At 34.9% G+C, this 14,802-nt stretch overlaps 1 protein-coding gene and 1 long non-coding RNA gene across 49 annotated transcripts in view; one reads left to right on the forward strand and one right to left on the reverse strand.

Moving 5' to 3' along the window:
• Positions 1 to 14,802, forward strand: part of LOC127495222 (uncharacterized) — a 200,533-nt gene that overhangs the window by 180,320 nt on the left and 5,411 nt on the right. The window lies entirely within an intron of this gene.
• LOC127495149 (NACHT, LRR and PYD domains-containing protein 12-like) overlaps positions 1 to 14,802 on the reverse strand; it is a 400,157-nt gene that overhangs the window by 90,160 nt on the left and 295,195 nt on the right. For all 48 annotated transcript variants that reach the window (XM_051861739.1, XM_051861730.1, XM_051861702.1 and 45 more), the window contains 3 exons: positions 14,337 to 14,513; positions 9,369 to 9,545; positions 2,507 to 2,683 (listed from right to left, as the gene is read on the reverse strand). In XM_051861739.1, the coding sequence (XP_051717699.1) occupies positions 2,507 to 2,683; positions 9,369 to 9,545; positions 14,337 to 14,513 (531 nt within the window). The remainder of the gene's footprint in view (positions 1 to 2,506; positions 2,684 to 9,368; positions 9,546 to 14,336; positions 14,514 to 14,802) is intronic.

Genomic DNA, 14,802 nt, shown 5'->3' on the forward strand with positions numbered 1-14,802 from the left:
GCTATAAAATTATATATTAAACTATAAAATAAAACATAAATTATATAGTCATAGTGGCATTCATTATAAACAACAAAAGTCAAGCCAAAATTATTTTTAAAGGCTGAAGTGAAACTGATGTGCTCACCTCTCTCATTTGGCAAGAATCCGAATATGTTTCTATATTTGCATGGAACATTTTGGTTACTAAATTATTATTCATTAAACAGCATCCTTCACATGCACAAAAATGTGTGTGGTTGGGCGCTGATTTACAGCGGATCATTTCATTTGAGCAGTGTAACTGTTATGTTTGTCTGATTGCGTTTTAATTTGATGATGAATGGCTGAAATGTCAAGTTATAAACGATAGACCTGATGTTGTGTGTGTGTGTGTGTGTGTGTGTGTGTGTGTGTGTGAGGCGCCTGCGCGATCACTGGATTTAATAAAGATATTATAAAAAACAAATACAATGTGTTAGAGTGTATGTATATATGTCGTGTAGTCCTATTTATTTTATTTACCTATATGCATCACGGCTCGATGCCTAGTCCTGTGTGCTAAAAAATAAATCTAAACCAAACTGGACCAAGGATAAAAAAAAAGCTAAGTGATAAAAATATGAAAGCGCTGTGTTCATTCAATTTTATTTTTTACAACACACGCTTGTTTCACGTCATATTTTCAACAGGCTTATTTCGATCGCTAAAAATACACATCGGTACTTCCTCATCCTCAGTTAACATGAAATCATCCATTGTGTTTGAGTTCAGCAGATGACTTAAGGGACCTGTTTTGATCCCTTAATTTTTTTTAGGGCTAAATGATTACTAAGGACTTTGTTGCAATTCATAACAGATCTTAAGGGAACACTTAAGCAATTAAGGGAAATACTTAGTGACAGCCTTAAGGTTTTTTTTTTGCAACCCATGTTTCACTAAGGGTACCCTTAACCTCATAACTAAGGGTTTTCTTAAGGGCTTTCATGCAACCGGGCCCAGACTAGCACTCCTCAAATTCATCTGAAAGATCCACATTTACTGCCTGAGAAATGTCTTCTTTTTAATCAATAATTACAATTAGAATAATAAGACACTATATAGAGCTGTTAAATCACTAACAACAAAATTCATCTTTACACTGCAGAGGTGGAACAGAAGTTGCATCTGAATTGGTACAATTACCAATGCATAAATAATGTTGAGAATAATGTTTTAAAAAGAAAATTGTTTATAACATTTGTTTAAAAAAAAAAAAAAAAATCAATATCACGTTTGCAATTGTGCTCATATTTGTGAAAACAGACCTCTTTCTTATGATATTGCTTAATTATATCATGTTATATTATAAATAAAGATGTTATACAAGTACTTTTTTGCAATCAGATCTTGAATTTTGGTGACATTTTTATTAATTTTGGTGACATTTTTGACACAATCCCTTGTTGATTTCTGACCCGGCACAACAGTAACAAAATAAATGAAATTAGAAATAAGCTACTGATGGCATTTGAAGCAGTAAGTTTTACATCCAATCAAATTAATGATGTTAACAAAGAAATCAGACAATGCAACAGCAATTTAGTGATATCCCCGCAGGTGTGGTCTTGACCGGTCTTGAAATAAAATCCTGAGTCCTTTGAGACCAAGACAAGACCGAGACCTTCAAAAACTGGTCTTAAGGCCGGTCTCGAGTACTACAACACTAGCTGCATGTAAGTTCATGCTAACTCAAAAAAACTGATCGTAGAAACGTTCATGTCCATATTGATAAATGCCAAGTTTTGTGTGGAAATGGCCGTACGAACCGTTTTCTGTCGTACGTTCATTTCATAAATGAGGCCCAATGTGTGCCATTTCATCAGATTTGTAAGGTAAATCATTTCTTACAACCTACACCAACACAGGAGAATACGTCAATATCTCTGAAATATGTGAACTGTTCATCACGATTTCAAAATAAAAGTTTAATCTCTGAGTTGAGTTTGCATGTTTTGATGTGGCTGTAGCATTTCTGCCATCAAGAAGTTGCCAAATATTAAAAATTAAGTGAACATTTGAATTAAATGTCGTTTGGCCAATATTAAATACAGATTTGATCTGATGTAAAGTGGGACAACAACAATCATCAGGCCGTTGGCGCCCTCTGCAGGCATTTGTTATAATACATAATATAATTGTTTATACACTGTATATTATATTATGTATTTTAAAAGTGTTGTTATATCAAACCATATGATTACTTGCTTTTGATCCAGATATTATTGCCCCATTGTTATTATATTTGTATTTTAAGTCATGTTAAAGGCCATTGTTTGCTTAGGTCTATTTTTATTATCACAAAAATTATCCGATTACTTGATTGTGAAAATAATCGACCGATTACTTGATCACCAAAATAATCGTTAGTGACAGCCCTAAATGTAATAACAGATTAATTCCCCTATTCCATTTTGTTACTTTATGAATAAATGAAATTATAAAATTCAGAGACTCAGTTTCATGTGAGAGTCACATATGATCTTACCACAGTTTCTCCAGTTTACAGTGAGGATTCTCCAGTACAGCAGAGACTGTCTTCACTCCAGAGTCTCCTAGATTATTCTCAGACAGATCCAGATCTCTCAGGTGTGAGGAGGGGTTTGATCTCAGAGCTGAAGCCAGAGCAGCACAACCTTCATCTGTGACACCACACTTACTCAACCTGTAGAGAACAATGACACACTCTTTACTCTCTCAGATCAACAGAGACTTCATTATCAAAGAGAAACCAATAACATAAACTCAAATCACCATGTTAGATGATCTTGGTCTGTGTCACAGAGCACAAAACATTATCATAACACACCTGCAGTCAAATTCAAGCAGGAATAATACATATATTTACATGTATGATCATAATTTGTGCAATATCTCTTTTTTAAACAATTAATTAAATATGTCAGTGAGTTTTACTGTTACTCTAAGAGATTATATAAAAACTGATATAACAAATTAAAACTGAATATCACATAAAAATCTAGAAAAATTGTAACAGGAGAGGTTAATGTAATGAACATTAAAGAGTCATGAAACCCCCCTCTTTCAGCTCAAGTCTACCTCACAATCATCTTAAATGTGTGTGATCAGATAGAGATAAAAAGAGCAGGAAAATCTGGCCACGCCCTCATTATTTAAAAAATATATATTTATTTTATCACATTTAAAGATATTTCACATATTGTAATAATAAAAAGAAAAACAGTAATATTGTGAAATATTGTTACAAATTTTACAAAAAGTTTTCTATTTTAATATATTATAAAGTGTAATTTATTCCTGTGATCAAAGCAGAATTTCAGCATCATTACTCCAGTTTTCAGTGTCACATGATCTTTCAGAAATCATTAAAATTCGATTTGATGCTCAAGAAACATTTCTGATTATTATCAATGTTGAAAACAGTTGTGCTGCTTCATATTATTCTGGAAATGGTGATACATTTTATTTTTCAGTATTCTTTGAAAAAGAGAAAGTTCAATGAACAGCATTTACAGTATGTGCATTTAACAAATATATTACATTTATTAAATAGAAATTTTGTAACATTTTAAATGTCTTCACTCTTCTCACTTTTTAATCACTTTAATGTATGATGAATTATAGTATCAATTTCTCTTTTTTAAATCTTTCCACAAATGTTTGAATGGTATCATTGTTTCCACAAAAATGTTTGGCAGCAAAAACTGCTTTTTAACATTGATAATAATAAATAGTGAATGTTTCTTGAGCAGCAAATCAGCATTTCTGAAGGATCATGTGACACTGAAACTTCTCTTTGTAAACAACAACATAATTATAAACGATTCTAATGACGAATGTTGCGTTCCCAAATGCAAATTAAAGCGTCACAAACGCAGCAGCATTTACAGTGAATCGACACTGAAAACACAGTACTGTTACAGCAAACATGCAGCGCGTCAGACTACAGCCTATATTTATGTAATTACATCACAACCGTTGTTAATTTTATGACAGTACTATGTAATCTCAAATTCTCACCAACATTCATAAAAAGAGTTTCCGGTGAGTAACAAGTTTCAGCGCTGATTCTACTCGCATTTGGTGCTTTGAACCATTTGAACTCTTTTAGGACTGTTGTCGCGTTTAAAAACGCATGGAAAACGCGTCCGCGCCGCTTTCTCCTTTCCAAAGCGCTCCGGTGGCGTCTGCTGTTACTAAGCAACTATGAGCTGCACTCTCCATGACGACGCGGTACTTTCAGCAAAGGATATACGGATTTCCAGCACTGAAAATCACTTGCAGTAGCTCTGCTGCTAGATTTATTTAAAAATGTGTATCCGTGTACAGCTCTGATCAGATATTCCTCCATCTTGGCTGATCTTTGTCCTGCAGATGGCGCCGCACAGCGCTCTCTGGACCATTCCGTCCCTGACGTATTTGGGGCCATTTACATATCGCGTCTAAAAACGCGTGGAAAGCGCGGCCGCACCGCTTTCTCCTTCTTTCCAAAGCGCTTCCGCTCTCATGGCGTCTGTCGTTGCTATCCAACCATGAACTGCGCTCTAGTAAGTTACAGCAAAGGATAAATTGATTTCTAGCCCTTGCATTAGCTTTACTACTAGATATATTTATGGAGATGAGAAATAAAAACCACCCTGTACAGCTATGATCAGCTGTTCGGCTGAGCTTTCGATGTTAACTGCTTAAGGCATTGCGCAATTTGAACCATCAAGCAATTTGAATCATTTCATGCCGACTTTAAATGTTGATCGTATCTCCTTACTGAGGAGCAGCTCATGTGTTCAATCATTTACAGATCAATCACTCAATCACCTCAACTCAACAAACACTTGAACATAGAAAAATATGATTTCTACAGTTCATTTAGGCCTGGGACACACTAGATGATTCAGTCGGACCGCGAGACCACACACCTGTTGACTGTAGGAACGATTTCTCAGCGAGACGAGATCTCACAGAGACTCACGAGATCAAACGAGACTTGAGAAGAAAAACAAATGGAGGACAATCGACGCTGTCAGCTGACTCTCCTGCCACGTGTTGTTTTAATGAATGTAATTAGGACTTTCATGATTCCTCGTTTAATTTGAGTACTTGATTTAAAAAAATCCTCAATAGACCCTTTTCACATTTTCGTGTTTCTCAGAAGCAGAAGTCGTCATAGTTGGGTAAACTTTTATAGCGGTGAATGAGAGACTACATTAAATATATTTTTTGTTTTTATTTGCGCAAATAGCAAAAGAAAAACTTTTACAAACTTCAAAAAGAGGGAAAAAATTGAGAGCGATTGATAACAGCAGTCAGAAGAGAGAAAGATGTCATTTTTAAATCCATATATTGTGAGCACTGTAGATTCCCCTTAAAACTCAAAGGAATTAAGTCTTCTGATTTAAATGTAATAAGTCATATCAAGTTTGCAAATGAATTAAATCTTGGTTTATTACATATGAAAATTAAATGGTGAAATATTACCTCTACATGAAGGTCAGTAAAAGGTTTCTCTAGCTTCTTGATGACAACAAACACTCTTACAACCGATTTTATAAAACTTGTATTAAATTAAACATTTTCTAAAACAAATCACAAAGTTATCTCTCGTTTAACAAAACTGATTTAAAATAACTCCAGTCTTCTTCATCTACACCCTCTACATGCTGCTCCATCAACTCCTGACAGTCCCCATAGGTTTCCTCTGGCCACTTCTTCATATCATCTACCCACGTTAACAATGACGATGGATGGGACAATATGAGACCATCTGATCGTCGTATAAAGTTTTCTCCGTGCTCCCAATTTAAAACATTTACGGCATTAACGTTATTTGTCATTTTGCTAAAGTTATAGCTAGCTATCAACAATCTTCTAACCAACCATCCACTGGGTGTCTGACTCTAGGCGTCTGACGTCGACGGTTCCAGACTCTTTGACGATGATGCTGTGGAGATCACATAAGTAGCTTCAGCTCCGTGTTTTTATTTCTGGAAAATAGTTTAAATATTTCGGCATAATGCGAATAACATTAGGTGAAAATAACTTACAACTCTCCAGCTGATCTGCCACATCCCGTAGCAAACTAGACAACGAATTACAACTTGCGCCATTTTCTTTGAATTTTTTTTTTTTTTTTTTTAATAGAACTTCAAACAAAACAAAGTCAATGTACAGTCAAAACTACAATACATATACACATAGAGAAAACAGACAGCCGGGGGGAGGCTGTAAAATTATATAAATATATTAAAGGATTCACAGATAGAAACAGTTTTAATTGCTTTCTTATTATGTGAATGAAGAATAGTCTTGATATATATTTGCATTTCTTTTTCAAGAACCAAAAACAAAGGATGAGTTTTACTGTACTTACATTTATGTATGTGAAATTTAGCATAAATTAAAATTAAATTCATAATATAGTATTCTTTTCTTTTATTTGGGGGGATATTAGTAAAACCAAATATAACATTTTCTAAACACAACGAAAAGGTGGAGTCAATGTTGTCAATAATAAATCTAGACAAATCTTTCCAAAATTTTCTTACATGAGCGCAATGCCAAAACAAATGAAACAAAGTTTCAGCCAGTGTATTGCAAAAAGAAGAGTTTAAATCATCATTTTTAAATTTCACAAGAAAGTTATTTACTGGGTAGTATCTTAAAAGTTATTTCCTTAATTTTATTTACCAATAAGTATTTGTTTGGTAAAGTCCAGATGGCTTTCCATAACAAACCTCCCACCAGTCTATTCCAATAAACAATACAGATGGGCCTAGTGACAATATCTTTTTGAAGAAGAGAACGAATAGTTTTATTAACATTTTAGACTCCGGGGGCAAAACAAAGTTTCCCAACTGCAGTATCAAATAAATTAAATGAAGAAGAGGGAGCAACACTGGTTTGGGTATTAGCTCTGAATAATGCCAGGACCCCTGTGGGAATTGCATCCATGACAATAGAGAATTCCCTTGGTGTCACTGGAATTCTATGAAAATCTAGAAATTCAGAGTAAGTGAATAATAAGCCTTCTTGATTCAATAATTGATCCACTCGTATTATGCCTGCTAAGAACCATCTTTCAAAAAAATAAGGATTTATTTTTAAATAATATATTGTAATTGTTCCAAATTAAATATCTATGGGGTGGAAAGTTATGCTTATATAACAGGGACCAAGCGCAACATTTGTTTGTGAAAGCAAGATAAGATCAGAGGGACTTTATCAATTTTGTAGTTGCAAATCAAGAGAAATTCAAGACCACCTACTTTGGAGAAAACAAAACTGGGTATAAAATTCCAAAGACAATTTGGATTTAGAATAAAATGTCTAATCCAATTAATTTTAAAATTATTATTTAGAGTACTGAAATCAAGGAAGTTCAATCCACCTGATTCATAAGTATTCAATATTATAGATTTCCTAATATAATGTGTTTTGTTACTGTAATGATGGGTCGGCAGAGCGGGGATCCATTTGCAAGCTTTATTAAATAAGAGCGTGGTCGTACAGGCAGGGTTAGACAGGAGCAAACAGGAACAGCAAGGGAAATATGTCTTTTCTTTAGGAAGCCAGTTTGTGCCTCATCTATAAGAGGATCCATGACTGACTTGATTCTGTTGGCAAAGATCTTATAATCATTGTTTAATAGAGAAATTGGTCTCCAGTTATCTAACAGCAATGCGTCTTTTTTTGGTTTTGGAATCAAAGTTATAAATCCTTGAGTTAAAGTAGGTGGAAGACATTGATTTTCTGTACTCTCTATATAAACCTCTGTAAGAAAGGGGGCAATAAGATCAGAAAAGGTTTTATAAAAGTCGGCCGTGAGGCCATCGACCCCAGGAGATTTATTAACCTTAATATGTGCGACAGCATTTAAGACTTCCTCAACAGTAATCAAACTATCACAGAGCTCTTTTTGATTGACACCCTCTCATTAGCATGTTGTGCCAAGGAAAAATAAATATGAAGCTGCATTCAAAATGAATAAACGGTTAAAAGGAAAAAAGAAAAAAAAAAAGTCAACTTTCAGTTTAGTGTTTCCTTTAACATTTTTTTTTTTATTTCCCCCAACATTCGTTTTATTTCTTTATTTATTTATATCCTCACACACTCAATTATTTATGCAGGAATATCTGGATTTATGTATTTATTAGCACATTTATTTATTTATTTATATATGTATCATTTTGTGGATTTATTAATGGACTTATTTATTTGCATATTTATATATTTATTGTTTTTGCAGGTTTGGTCCTCCATACTGCAGGTGTGTGATGTGACGATGTGTGAATCCTCATGTTCTGTTGTTTATGCGGCTATTTGCGCATGTAAAGCTAAACCCCTGGAAAAAAACATTATTTTATGGTATTTTTAATGGGTCACAAACACCCTTCTATTCTAATTTAATTTTAATTTGACATTCTAATCTTAACGGTTTATGATCGACTAATGAGCTTCAGTTGTTATCAGGAAAATAATCTAAATGATCAAAATGCTCTCATTACAATTCTCCACCAGATTTACAATGCTGCATGCAAGTTCAGGACAACTCAAAAAAACTGATCGTAGACCGCTCACGTCCATATTAATAAATGGCAAGTTTTGTGTGGAAACGGCCGTATGCACCGTTTTCTGTTGTATGTTCGTTTCATAAATGAGGCCCAATGTGTGCCATTTCATCAGATTTGTAAGGTAAATCATTTATTAACCTACACCAACACAGGAGAATACGTCAATATCTCTGAAATATGTGAACTGTTCATCACGATTTCAAAATAAAAGTTTAATCTCTGAGTTGAGTTTGCATGTTTTGATGTCCACATATTCTTGTTCAAGAAATTACAGTGGCTGTAACATTTCTGTCATAAAGAAGTTGCCAAATATCAAACATTAAGTGAACATTTGAATTAAATGTCGTTTGGCCAATATTAAATACAGATTTGATCTAATGTAAAGTGGGACAACAACAATCATCAGGCCGTTGGCGCCCTCTGCAGGCATTTGTTATAATACATAATATAATTGTTTATACACTGTATATTATATTATGTATTTTAAAAGTGTTGTTATATCAAACAATATGATTACTTGCTTTTGATCCAGATATTATTGCCCCATTGTTATTATATTTGTATTTTAAGTCATGTTAAAGGCCATTTTTTGCTTAGGTCTATTTTTATTATCACAAAAAATATTCAATTACTTGACTGTCAAAATAATCGACCGATTACTTTATCACTGAAATAATTGTTAGTGACAGCCCTAAATGTAATAACAGTTTAATTCCCCTATTCCATTTTGTTACTTCATGAATAAATGAAATTATAAAATTCAGTGACTCAGTTTCATGTGAGAGTCACAAATGATCTTACCACAGTTTCTCCAGTTTACAGTGAGGATTCTCCAGTACAGCAGAGACTATCTTCACTCCAGAGTCTCCTAGATTATTCTCAGACAAATTCAGATCTCTCAGGTGTGAGGAGGGGTTTGATCTCAGAGCTGAAGCCAGAGCAGCACAACCTTCATCTGTGACACCACAATCATTCAACCTGTAGAGAACAATGACACACTCTTCACTCTCTCAGATCAACAGAGACTTCATTATCAAAGAGAAACCAATAACATAAACTCAAATCACCATGTTAGATGATCTTGGTCTGTGTCACAGAGAAAAAAACATTATCATAACACACCTGCAGTCAAATTCAAGCAGGAATAATACATATATTTACATGTATGATCATAATTTGTGCACTACCTCTTTTTTTAAACAATTAATTAAATATGTCACTGAGTTTTACTGTTACTCTAAGAGATTATATAAAAACTCATAACAAATTAAAACGGAATATCATATAAAAATCAGGAAAAATTGTAACAGGAGAGGTTAATGTAATGAACATTAAAGAGTCATGAAACTTCCCTCTTTCTAGGGCTGGACCAGAATATTCGTTTGGTAGGTTGGTATTCGATTTTCAATTTTGGGATTTGAATATTTGTGGGGGTTTTTTGTTGTTTGTTTTTTTTGCACTTCTGGCATCGCCCTCGTGAAAGGGTTCTCATTCGCGCTTGAATGTTTACACTATAAAATCTAGTGAAATACAGTACTCTTTTTTAAAATTATCTTACATAGCCTAGCCGTTTTTAATATGATGGAGAGTTTAAGGAACCCAACCTTGTTATACTTAATAAATATATTTGCTTCTTAGCCTACTAATGTGTTCCCCGCAACTGGAGTATTCTCTGTCTGAAGCGCACAACTGCATGAACTCGTATTTTGGGTTAAGCTGCGCTGCTTTGACATAGAAACAAAATGTAATAGCCTTTTTACCCATTATTATCTACTGCGAAATATAGGAGCTTGTTAAAACTAAAAAGATTTTACTGGGACGGCGTGTTCAATATTTATTACCGTTCGTTCATTTATTTTTCGTTCGTCTTTTATTTAAATAGCCTACCCTTTACTGTGTCAGTAATTACTGTGCTGCTTCTGATTTGGGAGCGATTTGTTTGTCAGAAAAATGTTAGGCTACCTTTTTAAAAGTATTGCTCTTAACAGAACTGTGTTTTATATCACTAGTGCAGTCAGTGTCCGTTCTCGAAGTATAAAAGCCCTGCCCGCGTGAGGTTGGTAAATTCTCACCAACATTCATAAAAAAAGTTACCAGTGAGTAACAAGTTTCAGCGCTGATTCTACTCGTATTTGGTGCTTTGAACCATTTGAACCCTTTTAGGACTGTTGTCGCGTCTAAAAACGCATGGAAAACGCGTCCGCGCCACTTTCTCCTTTCCAAAGCGCTCCGGTGGCGTCTGCTGTTACTAAGCAACCATGAGCTGCGCTCTCCATGACAACGCGGTAGTTTCAGCAAAGGATATACGGATTTCCAGCACTGAAAATCACTTGCAGTAGCTCTGCTACTAGATTTATTTAAAATGTGTATCCGTGTACAGCTCTGATCAGATATTCCTCCATCTTGGCTGATCTTTGTCCTGCAGATGGCGCCACGCGAGAAAAAAACTCCAATGATCAGTCATTGGGTCTGTCAGACTACTATTTTCAACAGTGTCAGCCAATGGCTCTTTTACAACGATCAGCCAATGGAGGCACAGAGACCGCCTTCTTGATTGACAGCCTCTCATTAGCATGTTGTGCCAAGGAAAAATAAATATGAAGCTACATTCAATAATAAATAAACGGTTAAAAGGAAAAAAAGTCAACTTTGAGTTTAGTGTTTCCTTTAACATTTTTTTTTTTTTTTTTTTTTTCCCTAACATTTGTTTTATTTATTTACTTATTTATATCCTCACACATTCAATTATTTATGTAATTATTTATGCAGGAATATGAGGATTTATGTATTAATTTGCACATTTATTTATTTATTTATTTATTTATTTATGCATCATTTTGTGGATTTATTTATTTATGGACTTATTTGTGTATTTATATATTTATTGTTTTTGCAGGTTTGGTCCTCCATACTGCAGGTGTGTGATGTGACGATGTGTGAATCCTCATGTTCTGTTGTTTACGCGGCTATTTGCGCATGTAAAGCTAAACCCCTGGAAAAAAAAACATTATTTTATGGTATTTTTAATGGGTCACAAACACCCATCTATTCTAATTTCATTTTAATTTGACATTCTAATCTTAACGGTTTATGATCGACTAATGAGCTTCAGTTGTTATCAGGAAAATAATCTAAATGATCAAAGTGCTCTCATTACAATTCTCCACCAGATTTACAATGCTGCATGCAAGTTCAGGATAACTCAAAAAATTTGATCGTAGACCGCTCACGTCCATATTGATAAATGGCAAGTTATGTGTGGAAACAGCCGTATGCACCGTTTTCTGTCGTACGTTCATTTCATAAATGAGGCACAATGTGAGAAACCATGGATGGATAATGAAGTCAAACAGCTGATCAGGGCAAGGGACACAGCCTTTAAATCAGGAGATATCTCTGCTTACAAAGTTGCCCGAGCTAGCCTTAAGAGTGGCATCAGGTCTGCAAAATTAAAGTATAAACAGTGGATTGAAGAGGATTTCAGCAATAACTCTAATCCACGGTGAATGTGGCAAGGCATTCGGGCAATCACTGATTATAATAAGAAGAATGACATACAACATTTATCATCAAATAATAATGCTTATCTTGCAGAGGAACTTAACAGCTTCTTTGCTCGGTTTGAAAAGGACAATAATCAATTTCCAGTTCACTTCAAACTGACAGGAAATTCACACCCCTTTGTTCTCCATACACAGGAGGTATGTCAAGCGCTTAACAACATCAGCACAAGGAAAGCAGCTGGTCCTGATGGTGTACATGGACGTGTGTTACAGGCCTGCGCCTACCAACTGCCAGAAGTGTTTACAAACATTTTCAACCTCTCCCCCTCCTTATGTAAATTTCCTATGTGCCTAAAAACCACGACCATTGTGCCTGTTTCAAAAAAAACATGGTAACATGCCTCAACGATTATCGACCGATTGCTCTGACTCCTGTTATTGCAAAATGTTTTGAAAGGCTAGTAATCACTCACATCAAAGACTCTGTACCAGTTGATCTAGATAAACATCAGTTTGCCTATCGGGCAAATAGATCGACTGAGGATGCCATCTGTACAGCCATGCATGCTGCCCTTTCACATCTGGAAAAGTCCAACACTTATGTCAGGATGCTCTTTGTTGATTACGGTTCGGCATTTAACACCATCGTACCAAGTCAACTGATCAACAAACTCCATGTATTAGGACTAACCCCTTCCATGTGTAGCTGGTTACTGGATTTTCTTACCAACCGCCCTCAGTCAGTGCGGTTGGACAAGCATACATCCTCTACCTTAACTTTGAGCACTGGTGTGCCACAAGGATGTGTGCTGAGCCCCCTTCTTTATGCACTTTTCACCCATGACTGTCAAGCTATCCACGAATCGAACATTCTAGTTAAATTTGCAGATGATACGACTGTCATTGGGCTTATATCAAACAATAATGAAGTTGCATATAGGGAGGAGGTTTAGAACCTGACAGCGTGGTGTGACATCAACAACCTGGTCTTAAACATCAAAAAGACCAAAGAAATTATTGTGGATTTTAGGACCACTAAAAAGATCACCCACAGTCCTGTGAATATTAAAGATGACATTGTAGAGAGAACCACCAGCCACAAGTTTCTGGGAGTTACCATTACAGAGGATCTCTCCTGGGGTGACAATACCACATGTTTGATAGGCAAAGCACAACAACGCCTTTACTTTATGAGAAAGCTAAGGAGAGCTAACCTTCCTCAGAAGCTGTTAGTCAACTTCTACAGATGTACCACAGAGAGCATCTTGACTAACTGTATGACAGCCTGGTATGGCAGCTGTACTAAAGCTGCCAAAAAAGCCCTGCAGCAGGTTGTGAAAACAGCACAGGATATTGTTGGCACTGATTTACCATCTCTTGAACATCTTTATAAAACTCACTGTTTAAAAAGGGCCAATAATATAGATAAGGATATCACTCATCCCTGTCACAATTTGTTTCAGCTCCTCCCATCTGGAAGACGCTTTCAATCAATCCGTGTACGCACGAACAGACTGAAAAACAGTTTTTTCCCCTCAGCAATAACTTTGTTGAACTCTATCTCCCAGACCAAGTACAATAAGTTACTGCTCAATAAGTTCAACAAGAACATTTATGCTGCTATATTTTAAATTACTGTCTTAGTTAATGGCTTATTTTTTATAGCATTATCTATTGTATGATATCACTTATTTAATTATTTATTAATAACTATGTCATGTTTTTAACTATTGTAATTAGATGTTGTTAGTCATTTGTATTGTCTTCTTATTGCACTTTGAGGTTGGCACAACATAAATTTCGTTGTGTTACACAATGACAATAAAGTACTTGACTTGATGTAAAGTGGGACAACAACAATCATCAGGCCGTTGGCGCCCTCTACAGGCGTTTGTTATAATACATAATATAATTGTTTATACAATGTATATTATATTATGTATTTTAAAAGTGTTGTTTTATAAAACCATATGGTTACTTGCTTTTGATCCAGATATTATTGCCCCATTGTTATTATATTTGTATTTTAAGTCATGTTAAAGGCCATTGTTTGCTTAGGCCTATTTTTATTATCACAAAAAATATCTGATTACTTGATTAATTGTGAAAATAATCAACCGATTACTTGATCACCAAAATAATCGTTAGTGACAGCCCTAAATGTAATAACAGTTTAATTCCCCTATTCCATTTTGTTACTTTATGAATAAATGAAATTATAAAATTCAGTGACTCAGTTTAATGTGAGAGTCACATATGATCTTACCTCAGTTTCTCCAGTTTACAGTGAGGATTCTCCAGTACAGCAGAGACTATCTTCACTCCCGAGTCTCCTAGATTATTCTCAGACAGATTCAGATATCTCAGGTGTGAGGAGGGGTTTGATCTCAGAGCTGAAGCCAGAGCAGCACAACCTTCATCTGTGACACCACACTTCCACAACCTGTAGAGAACAATGACACACTCTTCACTCTCTCAGATCAACAGAGACTTCATTATCAAAGAGAAACCAATAACATAAACTCAAATCACCATGTTAGATGATCTTGATCTGTGTCACAGAGAACAAAACATTATCATAACACACCTGCAGTCAAATTCAAGCAGAAATAATACATATATTTACATGTATGATCATAATTTGTGCAATATCTCTTTTTTAAACAATTAATTAAATATGTCAGTGAGTTTTACTGTTACTCTAAGAGATTATATAAAAACTGATATAACAA

Source organism: Ctenopharyngodon idella, chromosome 15 (genome assembly GCF_019924925.1).
Source record: "Ctenopharyngodon idella isolate HZGC_01 chromosome 15, HZGC01, whole genome shotgun sequence".
Lineage (NCBI taxonomy): Eukaryota > Metazoa > Chordata > Actinopteri > Cypriniformes > Xenocyprididae > Ctenopharyngodon > Ctenopharyngodon idella.